Source organism: Astyanax mexicanus, chromosome 1 (genome assembly GCF_023375975.1).
Source record: "Astyanax mexicanus isolate ESR-SI-001 chromosome 1, AstMex3_surface, whole genome shotgun sequence".
Taxonomy (NCBI): domain Eukaryota; kingdom Metazoa; phylum Chordata; class Actinopteri; order Characiformes; family Acestrorhamphidae; genus Astyanax; species Astyanax mexicanus.
In genome coordinates this window covers 34,012,731-34,026,167 of record NC_064408.1, presented here as the reverse complement: position 1 = coordinate 34,026,167, position 13,437 = coordinate 34,012,731, and the positions used below count along the sequence as shown (strand labels likewise).

The following is a 13,437-nucleotide window of genomic DNA, read 5'->3' as shown; positions in this document are numbered from 1 at the left end:
TATGAAGCGCAGAGAAGCCCACTATGAATAATATAGCAATGGCACACACACACACACACACACACACACACACACACACACACACACACTCACATAGTTTCAAAGGTCAAATTACTACAGCATGCTTCTCTGCTTGAACCCATGAAATAAACAGCATGAGGGTATTTAAATAGAGTGGATTGGCCACAGTAGACTCTGAGCTGCCAGATACTATACAGAATAATTTATATCAATCTGGCAGTGCAACAGCAAATCCTGATGACTAAATGAGGCGATGTCAAAAATACACCATAGTGCAGGGAATCTGAACAGGATCATATTATAGAAAATTCAAGAGGGGTGGGGGAGGGAAGAGGAGACATGAAAACTACATTTTCTATAGCAGTAGCTATTAATTAATCTAGTGCATTTACCCAAATAAAACTAATAAAAACCCATCTTTTATTTGCTAGCAGTTTGAAGCTTAAGGTTTTTTTTTTTTTTTCGTAGAACTAGCACTTGTGAAATTTGGATTTGTGTAAAATTCAGTCATTCTCATCCACCACATGCACCCTTCCTCTCTAGCACACAGCTTAGTGTGCATTTTCCTTATAACTGCAATGTCTGTATCATTACTGCTTTGTGCGACAACACATATTGTTACACTGTTAATTTCACACCTCAGTCCTCGTCTGTCTCGTTTTCTTTCTTTCTTGGTCTTTCTTGTCCCTGTCTTGCTTTTCTGTCATTTCCCCAGCTTGGTTTGTTTTCTACACCATGTGTGTTTTAAGCACATGACCCTGTTGTGTTTCTGTCTTGTCTCCACCCTAGCCCTGCCCTAGCCCCTCATTGTCATTAGTTTTTCTTATCTGTCTTGTTTGTAACTCTGCCGCCGCATTATCTTCCCCAGGTGTTCCTTGTCTGTGTATATATACCCCATGTTTTCCTTTGTTCTCTGTCATGCTTTTTTGACCCACAGTTGTGTTTATGCTTTTTTGTGTTTTTAAGCTAGTCTTTGTATTCTGGATTCAAGCAAGCTTCTTTTTATTCTTCCATGGCTTCAAATAAAACCGCTATGCACTTGCCTCCATCCTGTGACTGCATGTGCAAGGCGGTTTTAATTGAACCCATAGAAAAATAAACAAAGTGGCAACAAAAAATACTATAAAACAAACAAAAAAGGACTAGCTTGAAAAGCAAGGACTAACAAGAACGGAAGAAAAACAAACAAAACAAACAATACAGGATAAGCACAACTGTGGGTCCAAAAAGCACAATGGAGAACAAAGGAAATCGTGGGGTATATATGCACATACACAAACAAGGAACACCTGGGGCAGATGACGAGGGGGTGGGGTTACAAACTACACAGATGAGAACACTGATGACAGGACATGACAAGGGCGGGGCTAGGGTAAAGACAAGTCAACAAAAAACAGGGCAATTTGCTTAAAGAGCACATGGGGAAGAAAACAAAACAGACTGGGAAAATGACAGACAGAAAAGCAAGACAGGATCAAGAGTTTGTCTAAAACTTTATAAATGTAGGCCATTTAATATCTATTTCGATTAGCCATAATATTAATATATAAAATTAATATTCTGCACTCACTGGCCATTTTCTTTAGTTAGACTATTAGTTGTAATCCTTTTTTCTCTGCATACTTTGTTAGCCCCCTTTCACCTTGTTCTTCAATGATCAGGAACCCACAAGACCACCACAGAGCAGTTATTATAGTATGGTATGATGATACATGGTAGAGGTGTGTTAGTGTGTGTTTCTGGTATAAGATATCAGACACAGCACTGCTGCAGGAATTTCTAAAGCACCACAATGGATTATTTCTTAATTAGCTTTTTTTTACATGCAAAAATGCTTCTTTGCAATAATAGTAACAATAGCAGAACCTTTTTTTGCTGTATAATAGAAAAATAGAACCATCTATTCTGTCTTCCACCTGTCTAAAAATAACTTTAACCAGGCAAACACATTTTTAAGCACGCTTTGCCTTTGTTAAAGAACTCTTAAACTCCTTTTTAAGTGACTGGGGTGGATGAAATAATCTTCGTATTTCTATTTTAAAAACATCTGTTTGGTGCAAATGCAAATTCTGACCTCACCCCTTTTAATGTGCATTTAGTTCATCAGCCAAAACATGTTTTTTATCTGTATCTTCTTTACCTTTGCACTAGAGCTATGTATCTAATGTAGCAACCAGTTATATACTTAGCCACTTATAGTCACCCAATTAGCAATCATGATCTGAATTCTAATCCTTCTATACTCCACCCTTCCTCAGGATTACCGGCTGAATGTGTTTCTGCGACAGCAGTGGAATGACCCACGGCTGGCTTATAAGGAGTACCCGGACGACTCTCTGGACCTGGATCCCTCCATGCTGGACTCCATCTGGAAGCCCGACCTGTTCTTCGCCAATGAGAAAGGAGCCAACTTCCATGAGGTTACCACCGACAACAAGCTGCTGAGGATCTTCCAGAATGGAAATGTGCTCTACAGTATCAGGTTAGGACCACCTTTTCATAGAGTTGCTTTTTTTTTTTCACTTGGAACAAGCTGAGTGTGGTTAATGAAGATCTTCTGATGCTGCTTATATTGTGCCTATAAAACATTATAATAATAATGACCTGAATTGAAAATCTTTATTTTTCTTTGTGTTGAAATCATTTGATTTTGAAATATATACATTGGGTACAGAAAGTTTGCACTTTTTGTTTTATAGCAGCCATTTCCTAAAATAAAAAAGTATATTTTATTTTTCATTAATTTACACTTAGCACCCCAACCTGACAGAAAGAAAAACAGAAATGTAAAAAAATGTCTACAATGAAACAAAGAGTGACAAATTTAAAAGGGGTCTGAATACTTTCTGTACCCACTGTATTTGATGGTAAGATAAACAGCATGAATTCTGGATGTTCAGTTGTTCTATTTAATCACATTTTAAGATTTAGACTTTGAGAAGAATGTTTGCACAACTTGCACTAAAATAAAACTAAACAATTACAGAATCTCAGATAAGAAATGTAATCTTAAAAATAAACGATTCTATTATCTTAGGAAATGAGGGAGAATGGGATGCATTATTGAAGATCTCAAAAAACAAACAACTCTGGTTGCAGAAAAAGGTGTAAATAAAATATGATTGTGGGAAAATGTGTATATAAAACATGCAAATGAGTGCATCTTTCAGGCTTATGTAGGGTCTCTTATTTTGAAGGAATAATTATTTTCTCAATTAACAGAGAAACAGAACATATTTTAGAAACTAAACATTTTATCTGAATTAAATTTCACTTTTAATTGGTGCTATGCAGTACAGGTTCTAAGTTGTATGATTCTGACTTCATAAGGTAATAGCTACGGCTAACTGCGTGGGCCTCAGTGCTTGGATAATATGCATGTTCAGGTGTGTGTAAGAGTGTGTGTCGGCTGTCCAGCTGAGTTTGTCTTGATCTGCTTTTATACGCAGTCAGATCAGCAGCACCTGCTGTCTGTCACCTGGATAACACTCACAGGACAGGGACCTCTTCCAGGACAGGCAGTGTAAATCTGTCACACTTCCCTCTCTGTCTCTTTGAATCTTTGTAACTCTATCTATTTTTTTTCTCTCCTCAGGTTAACTCTAATTCTCTCCTGTCCCATGGATCTGAAGAATTTCCCCATGGATATTCAGACCTGCACAATGCAGCTAGAGAGCTGTGAGCCTTTACTTATCTTTATTAGTTATTTTCTTTTTGTAGATTATGTTGCATTTTGTATATTTAAAGGATAAACTCCTTATATCTTAGTACATAATTAATTTAGTTTTTTATGCTTTGTATTTAAGTTCATGCTGATTTACTTTAATACTGATGTACTTTAACAGTTCCTATTGTTCTTTAGGTAAGTATCTTCATCTTTTATTTCATTTTGTTGTAATCGTTGTCACAGGCACAATTTAGGCAGTTGCATAATATTTACTTCTCTCTCTCTTTCTCTCTCTCTCCCTCTCTCTCTCTTTCTCTCCCTCTGCAGTTGGTTACACTATGAATGATCTGATATTTCAGTGGCTGGACATTGGCCCTGTGCAGGTGGCTGATGATCTAATGCTGCCTCAGTTTGTACTCAAAGAGGAGAAAGATCTGGGATACTGCACTAAACACTATAACACTGGTACACACACACATACACACACACACACACACACAGATACACATTTTCAATGCTAAAATTGACATGCAGCAATGATAAATTTGTTCATCCCCAAAATAACCTACATTCCCGCATTACTGGTGTGCATCCCATTTAAAGTCCTCTTGATGTAAAGGTTGCAAACACACACACACACACACACACACACACACACACACACACAGACATACAAAACACACAAACATTTAAGAAGTTTAATAGTCAAAATTAACCCCTTTAGCCCAAGTATTTTTACTACACTCTAAGGCTTATACTCTATTCTGCAACAACATGAAAAGCAATGCAATCTGGCTGAGTTATATCAGAGGAAAAAAGCCAAGAACAATGAGATGTTCTATGGAGTTTAAGAGATTAATAAAAGACAAATGGCTGCAGAAATCACATTGCATTAATTTCATTAGGCCCCACATGCATAGTCTACATGTCATTTCAGCATTATTTGTTAAGTTAAAAGTCATGGGGCACGTCATTTATGTTAATTCCTGTGCCATCGTTTGTATTTGATTCTTTGTGAAGACCCAATTTTTAAATCTGTCATGATAGAAAACCTGAAAAGTGAGGACATTCTGCTTTTTTTCACAAGAGGCCTTAAATATGATGTAACACTATGATGCTTCTTGGAGATTTGGCCTGGACTAGTGGAAACACTGAACGACCTTAACATCTTTTTAGGTTTAGAGGAATATTTAGCTTCATAGTTTCACCAGTTTTAATGAATCTTTGTGTGTGTGTGTAGGTAAGTTCACCTGTATAGAGGTGAAGTTTCACCTGGAGAGGCAGATGGGTTATTATCTCATCCAGATGTACATCCCCAGCCTGCTGACCGTTATCTTGTCCTGGGTCTCCTTCTGGATCAACATGGACGCCGCTCCAGCCCGAGTGGGGCTGGGCATCACCACTGTACTGACCATGACCACTCAGAGCTCCGGCTCCAGAGCCTCACTGCCCAAGGTCTAGTATCAGAATAAAGATTCATTTTTACATCTATCCTTTTATTCATCCATACATTTATCTATCCTTCCATCTATCTACCTATATAGATAAACATGAACCATGCCTAATGCTAGGAATGAACTAGAATGAACTATTTATTCTATTCTATTCTAGAAGGGTATAAAACCCCCCAGTACTGAGCTAAACTAGTAGAAAGTCTAACCTCAAAACACATCATCCATCCAGCTTTCCACTCGTATACAACATCCAGCAATCCACAATGGTACCGCAATGATAACTGCCAGGTTCTTCAGTTATTTATCTGCCTATCCAACCAACCATCTAAGTTTTCCATTTATCCATAATTACATCAGTGTTTTAATTTCTCATTCATTCATTTATTCATTCATTTTTCCATCTGTCCTCCTACATCCAGTATTCATCCATGCATCTGACCATGTATCCTCTATGTATACCACAGTGGTACCATAGTAAATTCTGGTGAACCCATTAATGACTTATCTGTCCATGCAACCATGCAGCTATCAATTTATCCATAATTCCATCAGCGCTTTTATATCTCATCCAGACTTTTATCCACCCATCCAACTTTTCATCCAGCCATCCATTTATCTATCCACCCATCCATTCTTCTTTATCCAACTATCCATCCACGCCTGTGACCATTTATCCACTATTTATACCATACTATTACCACAGTGATTACTGGTGAATCCATCAATGACATCAATGGTCTGTCCATCCATCCAACCATTCAGCATCAACTCATCTATAATTTGATCAGCCTTTTAATTTCCCATCCATCCAATCACTCGTCCCTTCATCCTTCCATCTATTCTTCTGTCCAACTACTAATTAGTCCATGATTCCATTAGCGCATTAATATCTAATTCATAACTTATTCCACCCATCCATGAATCTGACCATTTATCCACTATTTACAGATCCATCAATGGCTTATCTCTACCATCCAGCTATCAATTCATCTATAATCTGATCAGCCCTTTAACTTCCATCCATCCATCCATCCACCCTTATATCCACCCTTCCATCCATCCAACTATCCAACCTTTCATTCACCCATTCAGTAATGTGTTGTGGGGGTTAGCCCATTGCTCTGAGGCCTAGTTATAATTCAGTAAGTCATGTATTTGATGTAGCTGATAGTGTTTAGCTGCTGCCTTTACGTCCCTCAGCACAACTAGAAATACCCAATCTGCTCCGAGTGCTTTGTCCTTGAACTGGCATCTTTAAGTCACTCCACATAAGCCTGTCATCAGTATGATTAGGGTTAATGTCTCACTGCATGATGAGAAGATGTGTGTGTGTGTGCGTGTGTGTGTGTGGCTGTCCTACATTAAATCTTCATATGCATAGTTGCACGTATGTAGCAGAAACACACCATGTACTGTAAAGATGATGTACTACACTCTATGTCTAAATCAGGGGTGTCAAACTCATTTTGGCCGAGGGCCACATTAGCACATGGCTGTCCTCTGAGGGCCAGATGTAACTTATAAATGTAATAAAATGTAACCAAATGTAATATAAAATGAATGTAATTACTCCTTAATGTTAAATAACTATATTCAATCAAATATTACAGTTGCATGGAAAAAATGTTTGCTTGTTGCTCTATTAACATAAATCCTTTTAATTTGTCATGGTATGAAATCCAAAAACTCCATCAATCAAGAACCAAACTATTCAAGTGAATAGAAATGACATCAAATACAAGTTATATTAACTTTGATCAAAACGTTTGATACTGAAAAGAGGCTTAATAAACATAAAATCAAAAATTGTGAGCTGCTAAGGACATGTGACAGATTTAGCATTTCCTCAGATTTAGCAGTTCCTCATCCAACCACTAGTCGGAGCTGCAGCTGCAGCAGCACAAGCCCGCAGTCTTTACTTAGTCAGAGCTACAGCCCAGCCACGGGCTACAGGGCTCAGCTCAGCCAGTCTGGAGCGTTTTTAAAATTTTTAAGTTCTTCTGTATAGGAAATAAAGGTTTTAACCCCACTAAACGGATAATACAGCTCTCTACAGTTCATCTTTCAGCCCAAGCAGCTAACAGCAGCAGTTTAGAGCAGTCGTCCCGGAGTCACTGCTCGGATTACATTATAAACAGGTCAGTTAGCGCGCTGCTAACCTCAGGATGTTTATAACTACGGAGTTTAGTGGACACACCACGGCTGCAAGGTTAGACTGTTGAAGGCTACTGAAGACTATTAAAGGCTATTGGAGGTTATTGAAAGGGTTATTGGGGGCAGAAATCAGTAAAGGCTGGTTAGATAAGTGATTCACGTCCTCGTCCTTTGCTGCGGTGAAAGTGTGACTATTTACACACAACTTATATCTCTCATAAAAAGCATTTATTTTGGTCAGTAACACAAAAGGCATACCGGTCTTTCGCCTTGAAGCACAGCCGTCCGTCTGCATCAACTTTTCTTTTTCTGGACATTATGGGATAAACATTTGTATGTCTCAATTCCACCCGCGAAGTTACGCCTTCCCTCCGGCAGGGTTTCCACATCAATGACTACACTGCCCTGTAGCGGCAGTAAGCCGTAACTTCGCGGGTAACACAATCGACAAGCATTGTGGGAAATGTAGTTTTTGGTCAAAGCACGCTTCTGACCTATTTATTATAGACACTAAGATTTTACAAGCTCTCGCGGGCCACATAAAAGGACGTGGCGGGCCACATTTGGCCCGCGGGCCTTGTGTTTGACACATGTGGTCTAAATGTTTCTGGATACCCCCCTAATGAATGAATTAGTTCATTAGTACTATTACTAATTTTACTACTGCTATTAAGTTGCAGTTATTATTGGCATTGATGTGCAAATGCACACACAGTTTGTCTAGTCCCTCCCTGAAGAGACATGCTGCCAATAGTACTGCCACTATGGACTACATGAAGATTACATTACATTACATTACATTACATTTGGCAGACGCTTTTTTCCAAAGCGACTTACAATAGTCAAGTACAAAAGTAATAGAAGGTAAGATAAACCATTTTTTAGATAGGGCTTAAAGGAGGTCGAAGGGAAAAAAGGGATAGAGAAGTGAAGGAGGGGAAGAAGGAAATGGGGTTAGAAGTAGTTAGTGTGTTAGAGGTGTTACGAGAGTAAGTGCTCTTTGAAGAGCTCTGTCTTCAGGAGTTTATTAAAGATAGCGAGAGATTCTCCTGATCTGGTAGTGGAAGGTAGTTTGTTCCACCATTGGGGAACTCTGTATGAGAACAGTCTGGATTGCTTTGTGTGAGTGTTTGGTAAAGCGAGGCAACGTTCATTGGAGGAGAGCAGCGGCCGGGAGGTAGCGTAAGCCTTCAGGAGTGATCAGTGCAGGTAGGAAGGAGCTTGTTCTGTCATCTCCTTGTAGGCCATTGTAAGAGTTTTGAATTTGATGCGAGCATCAACTGGTAGCCAATGGAGCTCAATAAGCCTGTTGGCATCATGCATGTTGGCATCAGGTGTGGGTGGATTAGAGCTGTGGAGCAGTGGAGAGTATCTGTGTTTGCTGAAATGATGGTGCTCCTTCAAGTATGTTTGGGATGATTTGGGGAGTTGGGAATTAGGTAAGGTGGCACTCCTGTCAGTGGCACTGAATGCAATCAAATACTCATACCAATGTTCTACAATTGGCTAGAAATCCCTCTCTGGACAGTAGAGACAGTTACTCCAACAAAAGCAGGAGAAACTCTTGTTAATACCCTTGATTTTAGCAGAATCAGTAAATGAGCAGTTGGACCAATAACATTGTCCATATTGGGTATAAATGCATGTTAAACTATTGACAAAAATACTGGTTCCTGATGCTTGCCATCAGCTGCAGGAGTCTGAGAGAGTTCAATTGGCCTTGCTCTTTCTGGGTGGGTAGATGGCGCTCTCTTTCCACATCACTTCCAAGGTAATGTCGGTTAGCACATGAGTCTGTGGGCTGATGTATCGTAACCTTTAAGCGTGTTGGCTAAGAAATGATGCTGCATCGGTTGTAGCTTGAAAAGAGGCGGAGTCTGACTTCTCATGTATCAGAGGAGGCATGTGCTAGTCTTCACCTTCCTAGTGTGTGGGGTGTAAATGATGATAGGGAGAGTCCTAATGAGTGGGCTGGGTAATTGGCCTTCCAAATGGGAGAGAAAATAGGATAAAATTAGAGATAAAATGATCAAAATAAATAAATAATGACAAAAAATTGTTATGATGATCAGTAATAAAGTGGATAAAAGGATATTATGGCTTAACTAAAAACTTTAAAAATACTTTTTTTATCTGTATGTGTGTGTTGCAGGTGTCATATGTGAAGGCCATAGATATCTGGATGGCGGTGTGTTTGCTGTTTGTTTTTGCCGCCTTGTTGGAATACGCCGCTGTAAACTTTGTCTCTCGACAACACAAAGAGTTCTTCAGACTCAGGAGGAGGCTACGGGAGGAGCAACGGCAACGAGCTGTGAGTAACACACACACACACACACACCTTCAGGCCCTTTACAGGCACGTTTTTGTCTCCTGTAGAGCCTCACTGCCTGGGGAAGAGAGCAGCTTAATTTTCCTGTCTCTCGAGACCATTAGCTGCACTACTATGCCACAGTGGTGTGTGGAATCACACATCTGCATAATACAACATCCCATCATCCACGAAAATGTAGGCCAAAGTAAGCGGTCCTCCTGGCCTCCTGGCTAATGAAGTCATACAGTTGTGGAACTCTCTCTACTGGAGGCAGCGTGAGAACAAGGACAAGTACTGCAATCTTAGAATGCAGTCGTACAACCATGAGCCACAGAAAGATTCCATTTCTTAAAGCATACAGTCCGGTCTATAGGTATTTATAAAGACACACAGTTTTTTATAGTTTTGTAGTTTTGCCTGAAATTCATTAAATTAAATTCATTAAATTAAATTACATTCATTAAATTACAAATCATAAATTACATTCAGTTATTATATATGGAAGCACACACTTGCCAAAAAAACCGAAATAATCCACTTTTTTATTATTAAGTAAACTGCTCTCATGATCTCATTATTTTGAGATAGTAAGTCATTATTTTGAGATACTATCTCAATATTTTGAGGTAGTAAGTCATTATTTTGAGATATTAAGTCATTATTTTGAGATATTAAGTCATTATTTTGACATAGTAAGTCATTATTTTCTTTTAGATCCAGTTGGAACAAACAAACAATGAGCCTGATTGTGGCGCTTTATTACGAACAAAAACAACATTACTACTTTAACTGATTAAACTATATATATATATATATGTATTTTTTTTAATATACTGAGACAGAGAGAGAGAGAGAGGGTACAAGCGAGAGAGAGTAAGAGTGTGAGAGAGAGAGAGAGAGAGAGAGAGAGAGAGAGGGTTCAAGCGAGAGAGAGTAAGAGTGTGAGAGAGAGAGAGAGAGAGAGAGAGAGAGGGTACAAGCGAGAGAGAGTAAGAGTATGAGAGAGAGAGAGAGAGAGAGAGAGGGTACACGCGAGAGAGAGTAAGAGTGTGAGAGAGAGAGAGAGAGAGAGAGAGAGAGGGTACACGCGAGAGAGAGTAAGAGTGAGAGAGAGAGGGTTCAAGCGAGAGAGAGTAAGAGTGTGAGAGAGAGAGAGAGAGAGAGAGAGAGAGAGAGGGTACAAGCGAGAGAGAGTAAGAGTGTGAGAGAGAGAGAGAGAGAGAGAGGGTACACGCGAGAGAGAGAGTAAGAGTGAGAGAGAGAGGGTTCAAGCGAGAGAGAGTAAGAGTGTGAGAGAGAGAGAGAGAGAGAGAGAGAGAGGGTACAAGCGAGAGAGAGTAAGAGTGTGTGAGAGAGAGAGAGAGAGAGAGGGTACACGCGAGAGAGAGTAAGAGTGAGAGAGAGAGGGTTCAAGCGAGAGAGAGAGTAAGAGTGTGTGAGAGAGAGAGAGAGAGAAAGAGGTTGAGAGAGAGTAAGAGTGAGAGAGAGAGACAGAGAAAGAGAGAAAGAGGTTGAGGGAGAGTAAGAGTGAGAGAGAGGGCGTGAGAGAGTGAGAGAAAGAGTGAAAGAGGGTAAGAGAGAGGGCGTGAGAAAGAGAGAAAGCGTGCGAGAGAGACAGAGAGAGTGCAAGAGAGAGAAAGAAAGAGCGCAATCGAAAGAGAGGGCGCGAAAGCCCCTTACTGTGACGGTTCGCAAAAAATTCACGTACCGTTACTCCCCTAGACATCACTAAATGCTGAGCTTCCTTCGCTGTGCTGCTTTTCCAGGTCTTTACTGGAGCCGCCTTTTCCAGTGTTTGCTGGTTTTATTATACTGTCTTCAGTAAGGGAAAAGCTCCTTAATTAGGTTGAGGTCAGGTAACCATTTTACAGCCGTTTAAAAACATTCCACCTCTCTACTTTAAAAACCTCTTGTAAAGTATTGGCAGTAAGTTTCAGGTCATTATCCATCTGTACTGTGTTAGAAATTCAGCCTTCAGGATTCATGAGTCAGATTCACAGAGGAGGAGAGGAGGCTGGATGTTCAAATTGCGATTTTCTGCACATGCAGACAGAGTATCATACACAGGCACAGGCTTAGTTGGGCAACAGTGTCGATATTCTTTTGGGTCCACGTCCCCCGTTCCTCTCTCTCTGTCCATCTGACTAATATATTTAGAGTTTAAGTACATACTGGTGTGAAAGAAGATGAGGGGAAAGGGGTGAGGGTGAGGTTAGGAATTGATTAAATTAGCACAGCAGAATAGCATTCTTTAAGTGAAAAGTTGAAAACATAAAGAAAGCCCTATTTGTTGTAGACAGAATCGCTCAACCACAAAGCTCATAACAGTTTTGCAGCAACATATAGTTCTCCAAAACACCAAATTCAACCTTTGGAATGAACTCAAGAGCTTTTCTTATCTCCTTAATCTGCATAGAAATAGCGTAACAGCAAAACCATAAATGTTGATACGTTTTGTTACTGTCCAAATAACTATGGAGCTGATTTTTAGCAAAACTGCACAGTAGTGTCGGGCTGATAATTTATATTTTTAAACATCATGATAATATTATAATATAGTATGATATAAAATAACTTTTATAGCAATCAGATTAATCTTGAATGACAAATGACACTTTGACATTCACTTTGACACAAAAGATCTCATTAAAATCATTTATATCAGTGAAAATGCATGTTTGTGTAAATAAGAAATCCAGGTATGGACCTGTAAGACCTTACTCTAACAAGAACACACAGCTGACTTACAAAAAGCCTCTACCTATGAATCTTTTAAAAGTTCCCCATCCACTGGACAGACTATGAGCAGGCTTCTTTCTTTGTCTTAAAATAAAAAATCTCACAAATATCACTGAATTAATTAACAAATAAAATGAATTAAAAATTGAATTATGTTTATGTAAAAAGGAAATGGTAGACCTGAACCTGTTTAATGAAATCTGCAGCATCTCCCACATTGAAATAATTAGTGGTTTTCAGCAGACTTATTAAGTTATTGTTTGCATCTCTTTGAATATAAATCTTGTAAATGCTGTAAATTAATATTAAAAATATCTATGATTTGGGCATTTAACTCTCTTGTACACTTGGAATGTGACAATAAATCTTATTTAAATTGATTTGATTTTGATGTAGGCCAGCACAAACTTTTGTTTAACTTAAAACGAAGATTCTTCTTCAAAATTTGCCCTGGTGCAATCCTTGTGCTTTTTTGTCTCTGTTTTATAAAACAGCTATCATTAAACACTCTGAAATAGTTAACTTAAAGAATCTTAGTAAATTGATTAGGCTCTCTGAGTTTCATTGGGCAGCTCTAAGGAAATCAGATTTAAAGTAGGCAAACAGAAAAATTGGACAAGGCTACAAGGAAAAAGGAACACATTTGAAGTGATTGTGAGGAATTAGAAGATACATCCAACTATTCAGACACTGCCTAGACAAAATTACTAGAAGAGGACTTATGAGAGAAAGCACAGAGGTACCACAGGCTAAGACTGGATTCCTGGTGTACCAGTCAACAATATAAAGAACTCTCTGTTTAATTGACCTGTATGTAGGGATGATTAGAAAGTCTTTGTCCTCAACTAAAATTTGTTGGTTAGTAATTAGTTAGTAACATTCTCAGAAAGTTCAATTTGTGAAGTTATTAACATTCTGGCAATGTTGCTGCATTGCCACGTGTGTCAGTGTTTTATTTTTTTGTTTGTTTTGGGAATGTTTCTATTTTGTTAGTATTCAATATGCTGGGAATGTCATGTGAGAAACATTCTGACAACATTGTGATGGAAACCATTATTCTGTCACATGTATTCAGAACATTCCTGGACTTT

At 38.9% G+C, this 13,437-nt stretch overlaps 1 protein-coding gene across 1 annotated transcript in view; it reads left to right on the top strand.

Annotated features, from left to right (window-relative positions):
• Positions 1-13,437, top strand: part of glra4b (glycine receptor, alpha 4b) — a 37,243-nt gene that overhangs the window by 14,470 nt on the left and 9,336 nt on the right. The window contains exons 4-8 of the mRNA XM_049466730.1: positions 2,280-2,503; positions 3,617-3,699; positions 4,016-4,153; positions 4,929-5,143; positions 9,449-9,607. Of these exons, the coding sequence (XP_049322687.1) occupies positions 2,280-2,503; positions 3,617-3,699; positions 4,016-4,153; positions 4,929-5,143; positions 9,449-9,607 (819 nt within the window). The remainder of the gene's footprint in view (positions 1-2,279; positions 2,504-3,616; positions 3,700-4,015; positions 4,154-4,928; positions 5,144-9,448; positions 9,608-13,437) is intronic.